The sequence below is a fragment of the Phascolarctos cinereus genome, unplaced genomic scaffold, assembly GCF_003287225.1.
Source record: "Phascolarctos cinereus isolate Bilbo 61053 unplaced genomic scaffold, phaCin_HiC Scaffold_9;HRSCAF=440, whole genome shotgun sequence".
NCBI lineage: Eukaryota > Metazoa > Chordata > Mammalia > Diprotodontia > Phascolarctidae > Phascolarctos > Phascolarctos cinereus.
In genome coordinates this window covers 131,258,968-131,274,776 of record NW_027556402.1, presented here as the reverse complement: position 1 = coordinate 131,274,776, position 15,809 = coordinate 131,258,968, and the positions used below count along the sequence as shown (strand labels likewise).

At 38.4% G+C, this 15,809-nt stretch overlaps 1 protein-coding gene across 1 annotated transcript in view; it reads right to left on the bottom strand.

Moving 5' to 3' along the window:
- Positions 1-15,809, bottom strand: part of LOC110217408 (transmembrane protease serine 11E-like) — a 61,011-nt gene that overhangs the window by 28,168 nt on the left and 17,034 nt on the right. Inside the window, exon 2 of the mRNA XM_020999805.2 lies at positions 350-474. Coding sequence (XP_020855464.1) covers positions 350-474 — 125 coding nt within the window. The remainder of the gene's footprint in view (positions 1-349; positions 475-15,809) is intronic.

The following is a 15,809-nucleotide window of genomic DNA, read 5'->3' as shown; positions in this document are numbered from 1 at the left end:
AAGGGCTCTTTCAAATTGGTTCATTTCTGAAGCCTACAAAAGTCACTGTACCCTGTTGATTAGGATTCATTTACATGTGGAGAGAAAGGGTGCAATATATAGAGAAGCTAAGGACCACTGTATCCTTCTTGCCTATCTTTGCTGAGTTAGGGAAAAGTAAACCTCCTTTTGTTTAACTGTTCAATGACTTGTGAGTGCCTTATTCCATTCCAGTTATCAAATCTACCAATCTAGAAACCATGCATGGAGTGATGAAAATTCAAAGAAGGCTTATTCATAAACAGCTTAAATTATGGATCTGAAAGAACAAATCTAAAACAACTTGGAAAAAAACACAATTGATACTTACTATATCTCACATAATGAACAATGAGTCCAACGCACACTGCCAGAACAATCATAGATATAAAGGTGATTAAGCCAATAACCCATGGCTCTAAACAGCTTCTTTTTCTAGCAGGTACAAGAACAGGTCTGAAAAAAAAAAGGGAAATATATTACCTTACAATGTGACAAACATTACAGTGACAAACCTTAAATCTAAGTGAATCAGATATTTCAGTGGAATAAAATGCTGCCCTGTAGGAGATTTATTCCTTCAACAGATGTGTATTCACAGAATAACAAGATCTGAGTTGGAAGGAACTTTAGAGGCCATATAGTTTTATAAAACTATAAAAGCCAAAATGAGAGACACACACAGAGCTAAAATGGAGGGTTGGAGTAGAATTTATCACACTTCAACTGATGCAAAAAAAAAAAAGGGCAGGGTAGCAATTATAATCTCACACAGTGTTATGGCTTAGATTAAATTAAAAGAGATAAACAGGGTAACTACATTTTGATAAAAAGTATCATAGACAATAAAGCAATATTAATACTGGACTTATATGAATAAACCTAATCTTCCTTCCAGGTTAAAGTTCTGCAAATACTTGAAGATAGCTATCATGTCCCCCTAAGTGTTCTCTTCTACAAGCAAACCATTACCAGTTGCTGATCTTCATTTGTGTGGCCTCAAGACCCTTCACTATCCTGACTGTTCTCCTCTGGATTCTCTCCAGCTTATCAATATCCTCTCGAAAATGTGGCATTCATAACTAAAAATAACACTCCTGTTGTGGCTTGATGAAGTCAGAGAATGGTAAAACGGTCACCTCTCTGATCCTAGACACATTCTGTTAATGCACCCTAAGATTGTTTTTCTTTCTTGGCTGCCATATTATACTATAGTCTATTAAAATCTCTATATCTTTTTCAGGTGACTTGCTGTCTAGCCATGCCTCTACCATCCAGCACTTGTATATCTGATATGTTAAACTCTAGTCTGACTAATGCCTTTCCTCTGTTGATTATCTCTGATTTATTCCGTATATATCTTATTTGTATATAGATGTTTGCATATTATTTCCTCCATTACACTGTGAACTCAATAGCCGCGATTGTCTTTAGCTTTTCTTTGTCTCCTCAGCACTTATCTCAATGCCTGGCACATAGTAGGTACCAAATAAATGCTGATTGGCTGACTAACTGGTTTGTACCTATTAAATTTCATCTTTTTAACTTAGCTCAATGTTCTATTTTTTCCTTTAATTGTAACTCTTGTCACCCAGTGTGTTAGTCATCTCTACCAATTTTGAGTTGTCTATGAATATAAAGCATGCAGTCTGTTCTTTTTATCCAAGTCTTTGATAAGATAGCAGAGGATCAAGCCCAGATCCCTAGAGAACTCCATTAGAGACTTTGAGATCACCACTTGTTTTTTTTAGATTCACAATGGTTCACTCTCTATACTTTTCAATATACATTCTAAAATTTTGCCAAGGATCAAAGTCAAGTTCACTGGCCTATACTTTGTAGACTTCATCCTCTTCCTTTTTTGGAAGATTATGATATTTGCCCTTCTCTGGCCTTTCAGTTTGCTGTTACTATTGTGCAGTTGTTTCAGTCATGTCTGACTCCTTGTGATCCCATTTGGGGTTTTCTTGGTAAAGATGCTGGAGTGGTTTGCCATTTTCTTCTCCAGGTCATTTTATAGTTGAAGAACTGAGGCAGACAGGGTTAAGGAACCTGCCTAGGGTCACACAGCTAGTAAGTGTCTGAGGCTAGATTTGAATTCACAAAGATGATTCTTCCTGACTCCAGCCCAGCACTCTATCCACCTAGCTGCCCAGTCTTTCAATATCTCTCCCATTTTCCATGATCTCTCTTTTTTCCATTTAATTATTTCATTTTCTTCTCAATTACATATAAACAAAAATTTTTCATTTTTTAAAATTCTGAGTTCCAAATTCTTTCCCTTTCTTCCTCTTCCTTCCTTGAGAAGACAAGCAATTTGATATAGATTGTACATACATAGCCATGCAAAACATTTCCATGATCTTTTACAGCAAAGAATCACCTACCCAGCAAAACTGAGTATAATCCTTCAGGAGAAAAAAAATGGATATTCAATGAAATAGAGGACTTTCAAGCATTCTTGATGAAAAGAACAGAGCTGAATAGAAAATTTGACTTTCAAATACAAGACTCAAGAGAAGCATGAAGAGGTAAACAAGAAAGAGAAATCATAAGGGACTTATTAAGGTTAAACTTTTTATATTCCTACATGGAAACATGATATTTGTAACTCATGAGACCTTTGTCAGTATTAGGGTAGTTGGAGAGGGAAAAAAGTATATGTATATATAAGTAGATAGAGAGAGGGCACAGAGTGAGTTGAATATGAAGGGGTGATATCTGGAGAATAAAAATAAGGGGTGAAGGAGGATTATACTCAAAGAAGAAAGGGCAGGTAGAATGGGGTAAATTTTCTCCCATAAAACAGACAAGAAAAGGCTTTAACAGTGGAGGGGACATGGGGGAAGGTGAGAGGGAGTGAATGAATCTTATTCTCATAGGATTTGGCTTAAGGAAGGAATAACACACGCTCAGTTGGGTATGGAAAACTATCTTACCCTACAGGAAAAGAGGAGGGAAGGTGATGGGAGGAATGATACAGGACAGATTGGGGGAGGGGGTAATCAGAAGCAGACACTTCTGGGAAGGGACAGGATCAAAAGAGAGACTAGCACAAATGGGGGAAAGGATAGGATGAAAGGAAATATAGTTAGTTTTTCACAACATGACTACTATGGAAATGTTTTGCATGGCTACACATGTATAACTGTATTGAGTTGCTTGCTTTCCCAATAAGGGTAGGTGGGAAGGGAGGAAGGGAAAAAATTTGGAACCCAAAGTTTTAAAAACAAATGTTAAAAATTGTTTTCACATGCAACTGGGAAATAAGATGTATAGGCGATGAGATATAAAAATCTATCCTGCCCTACAGGAAAATAAAAGAGAAAGGGGAAAAGAGAAGGGGGGGGGAGATAGAAGGGAGGGCAGATTAGGGGAAGAGGTATTCAGAGTGCATGCCATCTTGAGGTGGGGAGAGGGGCGAGATGGGGAGAAAATTCGGAACTCAAAATCTTGTAGAAGTGAATGTTGAAAACTAAAAATAAATAAACTAATATAAATTTTAAAAACAAACAAACATTTCCATGATCTTTCAAAGATCACTGTCAGTGGCTCCATAATTACTTCCTTTAGTTGTTTCAGTACTAGAGCGTATAGTTGGCCTAGGCCTAGTGACTTGAACTTCTCAAGGCAGCTGACTATATCCATACTCATCCTGAATATCCACAAACTATTAGCCATTTTTCTTCAATTCTTTTTATCCAAAGACTGTTGTCCTTGGCTGAGGAAAGAGAAGCAAAATAAGAAGTGAGCAGCTCTACCTTGTGCCCATTGTTGATACTTTCTTTGATCCTATTTTTCCCCTAAAATAATGAGGCTGGAGGCCAAGAGACTGTTTTTTTCATTGCTGAGTTTAGTTTTGCTCAGTAGCCTCAGCTTATTCTGAGCTTTAACATTCTTTAAGCTACTCTTACAGAATCACATTATTCCATCAGTGCCTATTAAGTGCAGGACACCATACTGGGAGCAGAAAAGAGTTCAAACTAAAGGTATGGTCTCTGCCCTCAAGGAACACCCTTGTTCAAAAACTCAGGGATTTCTCTTTGCCTACCACATAAAGCTCAAATTGTCCTTTGGCAAATACTCAAGGCTCTTCTAAATTAGGTGTCAATCTAATTCTCTAGATTTATCTCCCACTATTCCCTTTCACAAACCTACACTCCAACCAAATTCAGGGAAATTACTGTTTCTGAGCATGGCTTTTTGTTTTGTTTTTGTTTTGTTTTGTTTTGTTTTTCCATCTTTGCATATTTCTTCACACTCCTTCCAACTTCTGGAATTCTTCTCCACATTCAATAAATTATAAACTCCCTGAGGATAGAGACCATATCTTAATCTTTTTTTAACCCTCATGATACCTCATATAGAGGATTTAGTCCACAAAGTGAGCACTGAATTATTCGAGCAAATACTAAGAAACCTACTCACCCTTTAAGGTTTTGCTCAAATGCCACCTTTTCCAAGAAGCTTTCCCTAAGTCTCAGCAGTGGCTCTTTGCTTCTTACCTTCAATGACTTCTCCCTCTTCTGAAGTTCATAGCTCAAGTTTATACCTCCTATATACCTGTGGCATTGTATTTAGTTATTTTTGTTTCCATGTCTCTTATTAATCGATCAACAAGCATTTATTAAGCACTTACTAATACCATCAGGCATCTTGCTAGATACAGAACATAGAAAGAAAAAAAGTGAATCAAGCCCTGTGTTGTGTAAGAATTTTTTATTTACTTTTGTTGTTTAGGACTCATGGCCATTCCTCCTGCAAATTTTGGTTAATATTAACCTCACCTGACCAAAACTTGTCCCAATGGATGTGAAAATTTATGTAAGAGCCTTAAACATTCCTTAGTTAAGAAACCAGAGGAAAAATTTCTACTGTCTCTGATTCTTTGGTGACATGGAAATTCTTCTCTTCAATCAATCTATTTGTGAACTCTCTAAGTATAGTTTAATCTGTAACCCAGTTTAGTTTACCTATAGAGTTTGACAAAGAAGTTTGTTTTCTTAAAGGATGTATAAGATTACGACTTTGTTTAACTAAGCCTATTCAACTTTTATGACAGTGAAGGAAGTGTGGGATTATGGGTCTATCTTCACTTTAACTTTAGTAGGCTAAGAGGAGTGTTTGAGATTGTAATATGTAAATAAACTATCTCTCTGTCACTCTGACATAATTTTGCCTATAAGAAACGGTTTTAGAATCCTCATGATTGCTCAGTCTATGCTTGAGCATAATAATATGAAACCTAGGTTTTATTTCCATAATTTTTGCATTGTGGTAAACATAACATTTGGCAGCAGTTACCCATCCCGGTAAACTTAGTGATATTTCTCCTACTAACACCTGCCCTCAGAGAATTTATAATGCAACATATGATTCTTTTAGTTTGTTAAGATCCTTAAGGTGAGAAAACCTGACCCTATTCACCTTTGTATCTATGCTTGTCAAGTAAATATTTGTTGAACAGCAACAACAAAGTAACAGCTTGAACCAAACCAGATGCACAGTGTTTTTTCTATATGAGCACTCCCCTTGCAAAGGCTTTTAAAATCGAAGCAGTAAGTATGGCAAATGCGCAATCAGACCAGCTATTGTTTCCATTGTCACAGAATAATGAATGGATTGCAGTCCTTTGAGGCAAGAACATTGAAGTTCAAATCTTGCTGTTAATATTTGCTAGCTGTTCAAATTTTCCTCTGGTTATTTTCCTCTTGCTCAAAGCTTGCTGCATCTCTCTTAACACTCTCAAACAGCTTAATAAGTAGGGAAAATCTAGATTTGGAATCAGAGGCCCTGGGTTCAAATCTCACCTCTGCCACTGGTCTTTGAAGACTTGAAGAGACAGTGAGATTGACTGATGTGGGCAAGTCTGCCTTACTTAAATCTGATTCATGTCAAAATCAAGACATCAGTCCTGATATAACACAGTGCATTTAGGGTTAGGGTTAGGGTTTATATGACATTATGCAAATCATTTTATCCCTCTGGCCCTCAGTTTCCCCATCTGTAAAATGAGAATTGGATTAGATGTCTCTAGATCTACCCACTTTAGTCTACCATTTCCCCCATTCTAAGCTCAACCTGCTGAGGTGATTCTGAGTGCTCCTTGGTTTGAAAGTTGCTGCTGTTCACCCTCTGTTTTTGAAGAAAACCAGTGATATCAGATCTGGTGTGTTGACTTGCACATGAATCGGATTTAAGTAAGGCAGACTTGCCCACATCAGTCAATCTCACTGTCTCTTCAAGTCTTCAATATCCAGTGGCAAGACAAAAGTCAGAATGACTGGCTATGGCCAGGGATGCAGAGGATGACCTTGGTATCTTCCATGTTTTGCTAAGCTTAAAGCACTTGCTTCAGACACCTCCACAGCCATTGGAACAACTTGTTCTCATCCACCCATTCCACAGGTGTCTTCACATGCTTGGGGGATAGGCATTCTCCTAACTCACCAACGGGGTTTAAAGCCTGTAGGCTACCCTCAACCTGGTTTAGCCCATCTGCTGACAAGGTTTAGTGGGTGTGGCCACTGTGCATGGTACAGCTTCTTGGAGCCACAGGTGAGAGTTGGGCAACAGGTAGACACCAAAGGTGGATGAGCAGCCCTGAAAAGGGCTGAGCAAGCCCTCACATCAGAGGTTCTAGTCCTCCATGAGCACCCCATACACATAGTTTGAATGTATGCATCAGCTCAATACTTTGCACAGGTGCTGAATAAGTTCTATTGTTATTATGCTTCTAAATCGCAAAAGGTACTTTTCTCTTGGCAGATTCTTCCTGCCCAAAGAGCACTATCTGAGGGAAATTCAGGTGCACTGACAGAGCAGGTAGGAGGACTGATTGTTGACTTGAATCAGGAAAAGTGGAGCCAGGAAATGATGACATCAAATTGGGTACATGAGATGGGCTTCACCATTTCCTGATTCGGCCTCTTCCGTGATCAGTGGAATGTGGTGGGAAGCTCCAAGCTCTGTTAATTTTCTTGGCCTCAGCCTTGTGCCTGATGCCTCTCCCTTTGGACCATGGCCAAGTAAATAGATTCTTATTCTTCCCTGTATTGAAGTCTCTGTCGCTCTCTCTCTGTCTTTCTATCTCTCTCTGTCTCTCTTTCTGTCTCTCTCTCTCTGTCTGTCTTTCTGTGTCTCTCTCTCCATCTCTCTCTCTTCCCCCCCCCACCAAAGAATAATTGGTGGAGACACTAAGCCCCCGAGTAGATCAAGAAAACAAGCAGAAGACAGTGTACTCTTTACAGAGTAATCCAGCTTTAGTGGGAATCATTTTATTTCATCTTACTTATTTCTCTAAAAGAGACAGAATCATATTTTTTAAGGCAATTGGGGTTAAGTGACTTGCCCAGGGTCGCACAGCTAGTAAGTGTCAAGTGTTTGATCTGAGGCTGGATTTGAACTCTGGTCCTCCTGACTTCAGGGCCGATGTTCTATCCACTGCACCACCTAGCTGCCCCCAGAATCATATCTTGCACTGGAGATAAGATTCCATTGATCATATCCTGATTCCATTATTTACCAGCATTGTAAATATAGACAAGTCAACCCAACCTTTCTGAGAATAAGTGGAAGAGTAAGAAGTCTCCTCTTCAGTTCTTTCCTGAGAAGATCAACAAATGACTACTGTAAAGTATAAACATTCCTTTTAAGTTTCCAGATGAACCTGACGGGAAAGTGATGTTAGGTGTGCAAATAGGTACCTGAGAAGACCATAGGCTGATCAGGATTCAGCCCTAGCTGCCGTGGCTGCTTTTGCTGCTAATCTGTGCCTGACAAAGGGGAGTGAGGTATGGTAGAAGGTGAAGAGAGCCAGTGGGGAGGAGTTGAAATATAAGAGAATCAAGGAGGCAGGGGATTTGTGTCTCTTCTAATCTTTTATTCTAATTCAATTATCCTGTCCCTTAACCACCGTCTCATTATTGTCCACATGGTACATTGGGAGCTCCTCCAATACAATATGACCTCCTTAACTAAGCAAGGTGATGTGGCAAATAAAGTGCTGGACTTTGAATCAAAAAGACCTGAGTTTAAATTTCCTTCAACCACTTACTTCTCTGAGTAACCTTGGGCAAGACATAACTTCTATCTGTAAAATAAGGATAATAATAGCGTCTACCTTATAGGATCACTGAGATAGGCTGTGTAAAGCACTTTGCAATGCTATAAAAATACTAATGGTTATTACTGAGGTCAGGGACTGTGTTTGTCTTTCTTTGTATCTCTCGTACTTAGCACAGTGCCTGGCACAGAGTAGGCACTTAAAAATTAAATTCTCATTGACTACCTGGATGACTGTATGAAATAGAGATGAGTCCAGAATCCTCCCAACCAGAAACAATTTGGGAAGGAAAATGCAAAAACACACGAGCACTTTGAGATGGGGAAAGGGGGGATGAGGCACTGCAAATAACATGTGTTATGATTATCATTATCATTGTTTTTGTCATCATTATTATTAATGACAATGGTGATGACGATTGCTCCCTGAGCTCTTTGTTATTTTTAACCTTAGTTCTTTGCTTCACAGTCTGCTTAACATTGCTTTGCAGACTGATTCACCCAGGCCTTTAATTACTTCAACATATTGCTGTTTTCCTTAACTCTTTACTTCAACTTTAAATGGTTTCAAACTGGGCTTCACAATGCCAGCATTTCTCTAATCCACTTCAAGACCTCCTAGGTCTGCCTCAAGTCACTTCTAACAAGCAGCCCCAGGTAAGGGCAGGGATTGTATCATTTTTATAGTTGTATCCCCAGTGCCTGGCGCAGAGCCCAGAACCAGTACCTTCTTCTGTAAAATGGGCAGCTAGGTGGTGTAGTGGATAGCAGTATTGGCTTAGAGTCAGGAAAACCAGAGTTCAAATCTGATCTCAAACACTAGCTGTGTGGGTCAGTCACTTAACCTCTGTTTGCCTCAGTTAACTGTAAAATGGGGATAATAATAGTACCTCCTCCCAGGGTTGTTGTGAGGATCAAATGAGATAACAATGGTAAAGTGCCTGTCACATAGTAGGTGCTTTCCCCCCTTTCTCCTTGTAAAATGAGGATGCTTGTAGTCCTTACCTCAAAATGTTGTCAATAGAGCTCAAATGAACTAATGTATGTAAAGCATTTTACAAATGTGATATCACCATATAAATGTAAATTGTTATCATTATTTGCATTTCCAGCCTCACCACATAGTCTGTCAACAAACATTTCTTAAGCACTTACTTTGTGCCTGCAGAACATGAGTTTGAACTAAGTCTTGACCAAGGAAGTTGGAGGCTGAGTTGAAGGGAGAGAACACAACCAATGAAAATGCAGAGTCAAGAGATGGAGTGTGATGTGTGAGGAAATTCAAGTAGGCCCATCAGAGAATGGTAGAGGGAGATAAAGGGGAAAAGACTGGGAAGGGAACAAGGGGACAGGTTGTGAAGGGCTTTATCTAAACAGAAGATTTTATAGTCTTCATGGATAGAAGATGTCCATACAGCCTGGAAGACACGGTCAAGTCACTTAACCTCTTATTACCTCCAGGAAACTCTCTGAGTCTGTAGTTTTTAATCTTTTTTTGCATGTCACAGACCTCTTTAGCAATCTGATGAAACCTACAGATTCCTCCTCAGAATGATGTTTTAAAAGCATAAAATACATAAGCCTACAGAAGAAACCAATTATATTTAAATATAGTTATCAAATTGTTTTTAAGTTCAAAAAGCCCAGGTTGAGAACCTTTGTTTATGACCATAAGATGCAAAGCAATGGCCAGGTACAGATTTACATTGGCAAAGGGAGTTTCCTTATTGAGAGTCCCATATAGCAATCAAAGTACAGGTCCATTTAAATACATGTGTGTATTGCTGATTTTTTTGTGTGTGTATACATATAGATAAATGGCAAATTACATGTGTGTACATCCCTCACCCTCCCCATCATTCACTCACTTGCCAAATCTTGCAGCAATCCAATAACCCTCACATCTATCCCCTTTTTTCTCTTCATTTCATGACCTCCCCAGTCCAGATCCTCATCTCCTCTTCTCTGAATGCTGCAATAGCCTCCTTGTATTTAGTCTACCGTCTCCAATCCATCCTCCATACAGCTAGTAAATTGATAATCCTACCTCGCAGTTCTGAGCATAGCATTCCTCAAGCTTCAGGAAGCCCCCATGGCCTTTAGGATGAAGTATAAACTCTTCTGTTTAGCATTTAAGGCCCATTACAATTCATATCCAGTCTACCTTTCCAGGCCAATTACATACTACTCCCCTACATGCACTCTATGTTCCAGCTAAACAGACCTATTTGCTTTTTCGTATTCATAATGTTCTGTTTTCCACTTCCACAATTTTTCACAAGCTGTCCTCACTACTTGGAATGCTCTCCTTCCTCATCTCTACCTCATAGAATGTTCAGTTCTCTTCAAGGCTTAGCTCAAGTGCCACCTCTTTCAAAAGTCCTTTACTCTGATACAACTATTCTGGAAAACAATTTGAAACCATGCCCAAAGGGCTATAAAACTGTGCATACCCTTTCATCTAGCAACACCACTACTAGGTCTGTATCCCAAAGAGATCATAAAAGAGAGAAAAGGACCCGTATGCACAAAAATATTTACAGCAGATTTTTTGTGTGGTGGCAAAGAATTAGAAATTGAGGGGATGCCCATCAATTGGGGAATGGTTGAACAAGTTGTAGTACATGAATGTAATGGAATACTATTGTGCTAGAAGAAATGATGAGCAGGCACATTTCAGAAAAACCTGGAAAGACTTACATGAACTGATGCTAAGTGAAGTGAGCAGAACCAGGAGAACATTGTACACAATAACAGCAACACTGTGCTATGATCAGCTTTGATAGACTTAGCTCTTCTCAGCAATACAATGATCTAAGACAATTCCAAAAGACTCATGATGGAAAATGCTATCCACATTCAGAGAAAAAACTATGGAGTCTGAATACAGATCAAAGCACACTATTTTCTCTCTTTTTTTTTTGGAGGGTGGGAGATCTCTTTCTTGTGTTTTTTCCCTCTTGTTCTGATTCTTCTTTCACAGAATGACTAATGTGGAAATATCCCTTCCCAGTCTTTTCACCCGTTACCTCCCTCCACCATTCTCTGATGAGCCTACTTGCATTTCCTCACCCATCACACTCCATCTCCTGACTGGCTCCAGGCAATACTCTCTGCCAAAAATTTTTTTTAACATATTTAATTTTTTTAAATATAGTTTTAATAATATCCTTTCCTGCCCACTGACCTTTCAAAGTCCATAGTGTAGATGAGGGGTTCTGAACCTTTTCTGTGTCAGTCTGGTGAACCCTTTGTCAGTCAGTCTGGTGAAGACTTTCTCAGAATCATGTTTTTTTAAATGCATAAAATAAACTATATATAATATGTACATGTATAGCCTAAACCAGATTACTTGCTGTCCAGAGTTGGGGCGGGGGGGGGGAGGGAGAAAAAAATTTGGAATTCAAAATCTTATAAAAGTGAATGTTGAAAACTATCTTTACATGTAATTGGAAAACTAAAATAAAATACTGTTAAATGGAGAGAAAAGTCCTTTACTGATTGTCTTGTTAGTCTTCAAATTGCTAGTGTATTTTGTGCACACTATATTTATTTAATCTGTGTTCATGTTGGCCTTCCACAGTAGAATGTAAACTCCTTGAGGGCAAGGTTATCTTACTTTTGTATTTGGCTCCCTAATGCCCAGCACATAGTAGGTATTTAATAAATACTTGTTGATACATTGCTATCATTAGACACAATCTCTGCCCAAATGGGTTTCTGATATAACTAAGAAAAACAAAACAAAACAAAACAAAAAGTTAAAAATAGTACACACTTTACAAGGCAATCAAGCTTTGTTGTTGTTATTGTTCAGTCGTGTCTGAGTCTTCATGATGCATTTGGAGTTTTCTTGGCAAAGATACTGGAGTGGTTTGCCATTTCCTTCTCCAGCTTGTTCTATCAATGACGAAACTGAGGCAAATAGGGTTAAGTGACTTGACCAGAGTCACACTGCTAGTAAATGTTTGAGGCTAGATTTGAACTCAGGAAGATGAATCTTCCTGACTCCAGGCCCAGCACTCTATCCACAGCACCACCAGCTGCCTCTCAAGGTTTGTTGAGAATAATTTTATTTCATATTTCTTTCAAAAATATTTCTCTAAGGGAGGCAGAATAGCATATCAGCATTATAATTATAGGCAAGTCAGCTTAATGTGTCTGATCCTCAGTTTCTTCATTTGTAAGAGGGAAAACAATACTTAAACTACTTATGTTATAAGGTGGTTTTATAAATTTCAAAACATGATGTAAGCATGACTTATTTTATTCTATTATTATTATATGCCATTGAGCTAAATGATTCCTAAGGCCTTATTATCTATTAATCTTAATATGATTCAATTTTCTATTATTATTTATCATTTTTGTTCTTGTTATTAAAGACCCTGTCAGAGATGGCATAAAATGAAATTAAGGGAGAATATTTCAGTAGTGTTTCAAAATTCTTGCAATAACACATTTTGGTAGAGGGGGAGAGAGAGAGACAGAGAGAGACAGAGAGAGAGGGGATAGCTGTGTAGGTAAACAGGGATATTTTAGAGATGTCTAAATAAAATCCCTGAGAAATCATGTGTCTCATCTAGGGCTACTCAGTGGGTTAAATGGTTGAATATACTCAACACTTCTAAATCCTTTGCCAAGTCTATTTCTAGGTTTGAGTTTTTTGTTTGGTTTTTGGGAGGTTTTTTGGTTTTTGACTACTAAACAAATATTTATCTGTTCATTAGTACCTGGGAATCTTCCTGCTTCCCCTTGCCAGTCAAGAAGTAGTTTACTATGTAAAGCTTTAATTGTTGTTTGTCTCCAGGGAAAGATAATCTCAGAAGGTAGTATACATGCACCTCCCTTTCTAAGAGCAAGACTACATGTCTGTCTGGACTAGATACATAGTGTTTTATATATAGTATAGTTTTAGAGAATGAGAAGTTCTCACTAGCTCCAGGCAAAACTCTCTGTCAAAAAAAATTTTTTTTAATATATCAAAGACCTCCATAACCTGACATTGCCCTGTCTAACATTGGTTCCCCTCAAGGGACTCTACACTACAATTAGACTTCAGTATTCTGAGCACCATATTTCGATTTGGCTCACCTAATTCCCTGCATCTGGAATTTCCTACCTCCTCCTCTTCACCTACTGACTGCTTACTCAGTCTTTAAAACTCAAATGCCACCTCATCAACTACTATCCCCTCACTGATCTCAATAGACATTTTCCCCTAGATCTCACATATCCTTTTTGGTTTCCAATGCTATTCATTTCTTCTGCTCTAGAATTCATTTGGAGTCATTTTTTACAGGTATTTGGAGGGGTTTGGGGCAATTCTATTCATTTCTTCTACAATCTTATTTAACAAACGTTTACTAAGCACCTCTTACAGGCCCAGAGTTATTAACTGGTGATAGGAAGACCAAAAAAAATGTCTCTGCCTTTAAGAAGCTTTCATTGTATTAAGAGATACACTAAATACAAATATAGAGCCTTTATCAGCCAGGGTGCTGATAAGAAGTGTAGTTTTTCATAACTGAAAGGAGAAAATAAAGTATCATGGGATGCAGAAGCTGTGCAGGATCGGGAAAGCTTGGAAACCTTTGGAGCCTGGGGGTGGACACAAACTAGATGATCAGCCAGCAGATTGCAATTGAAGGGTGCTACTGCTGCTGCTGCTAGCCCAAACTAAATATAATCATGAACAGTTGAAGTCTTGTCTGGTTGACCGACCCTCGTAAGGAGTGATCTATCCTGACAGAATTTGCTGCCACCATACAAGCTGGTGAGTTTATCTCCTTTCTTTCCCCTCACCCTCCTCTGCTTCACTGCTGCCTGATGAATTGATATCTCAGGAGTTTCATGCTCTCTCTAAATCATGTTTATTTGCTGTCTGTATTTTTATAATGCCTTTTGCTACAGATAAAGAGAGCTATTTTTATTGCATTTTTGAGCAAATGTTTGTTATAAATGAGTCGACCTCACTATGGAGAAGAACAAAAGTGTGAGCCTATCTTGAAGATTCTCTGTCTCTCTCTTTCTCTCTGTCTGTCTCTCTGTCTCTCTCTCTCCCTCTTTGTCTCTGTGTCTCTGTCTCTCTGTCTCTCTCATACAAAGAGGAATTTCATATATAAAATCAAAAAGAAAACATGACAAAATAATTGGGGGGAAGCACTATCACCTGGGTAGTTCAGGATAAGTTTCTAATTGGACATGATACTTGAGCTTTGTTTTCAAGGAACCTAGGAATTCTAACAGAGATAAAAAAGAAAGTACATTCTAGGCATATTAGAGGCAGTGCATACAAAGGCCCAAGACACAAGATAGAATGCACTTTGGCCATGGGGAACAGCTGCTAAATATGAAATGTATCAAGAAGAGGAACATGAATAAGCCTGGAAAAGCAGGTAAGGGATCCAATTGGGTAGGACTATAAAAACCAAACAGAGGAGTTTAAATTTTGTGATAGAGGCAAGCAGAGGGAATCCCTGGAGTTTCTTAAACTGGAAAGTGATATGGTTAGAACTGTGCTTTAGGAATGTCAAATTACTGGCATTATAGATAACCAACTAACATTGTGGTTAATTATCACTAGAGAACAAGCTCCAAGAGGGCAAAAACCTGTGTTATCTAAATCTTAGACTTGCCTCACCACACAACACAGAACTCTGCATATTAAATACCAGTAGGTATTTAATATTTGTTAAATGAATATTGGTTTAACAGGCTTTACACAGCCATCCACAAAGCACTTTTATTAATAGCGCTTAATGGGATTTTTTTTATGTTTGCTTTGATGATGTCCTAGGATGGAGGGTTTAGAAATCATCTGGTTCAATCTCTTTATGTAACAGATGAGAAAAATAAGGCCCAGGGATCCTGTGGTTTGTTTACAGTTATAGGAGTAGTAAATAGCAGAACCAGGATACAAACCCATTCTTCTGATTGCCAACCCAGGGCTATGTAACACGGATTAAGACTTCCCTTTATGGAAAGATAGCTCCCTCAGTCCGTAGACTGTTCTCTCACTGATTAGCTATTATCCTCCATAATCCTTCCATGCCTTTATTTGTTGTTCAGTCATTTTTCATTTATCTATGATTTTCATTAACCTATTTGGGATTTCCTGGGCAAAGATGCTTGAGTGTTTGCTATTTCCTTCTCCAGCTCATTTTTACAGATAAGGAACTGAGGCAAACAGAGTTAAGTGACTTCCTCAGAGTCACACAGCTAGTAAGTATCTGAAGCCAGATTTGAACTCAGGAAGATGTCTTCCTGACTCCAGGCTCAGCACTCTATACACTGCCACCTAGCTGCCCCATGCCTTTATTTAGCCATCTAAAAAATACAGGCAATAATTTCTAATTCCACTTACTTTTAAAAGGACATTCTGAAGATAGCATATCACTATCTCTTTGAGCTCAAAGAGAAAGGTGCAAAAATATTAATGGAACCATAAAAGTATAGGAATGTCTGTGATCTAAGGTATATGATATCAGCAAAGCTCTCCATTAAGCTCCTATCCAGGTGCTCAGAAAAGTGTGTTGAATATATATAGCCTCTGCCTTCTAGGACCTTAAAATCTAAGAAAGAAGATTGTGGAGGAGAGTGAAGGAGTTTATGAAGCAAAATAGTATACATTTATGCTCTAAAAATGAAACCTTCCTTCAGTTAAGTTCTTGTTTGCAAATGACATTTTGCAGATTGCATCAAAGCCTCTAACACTGCAGAGCCTC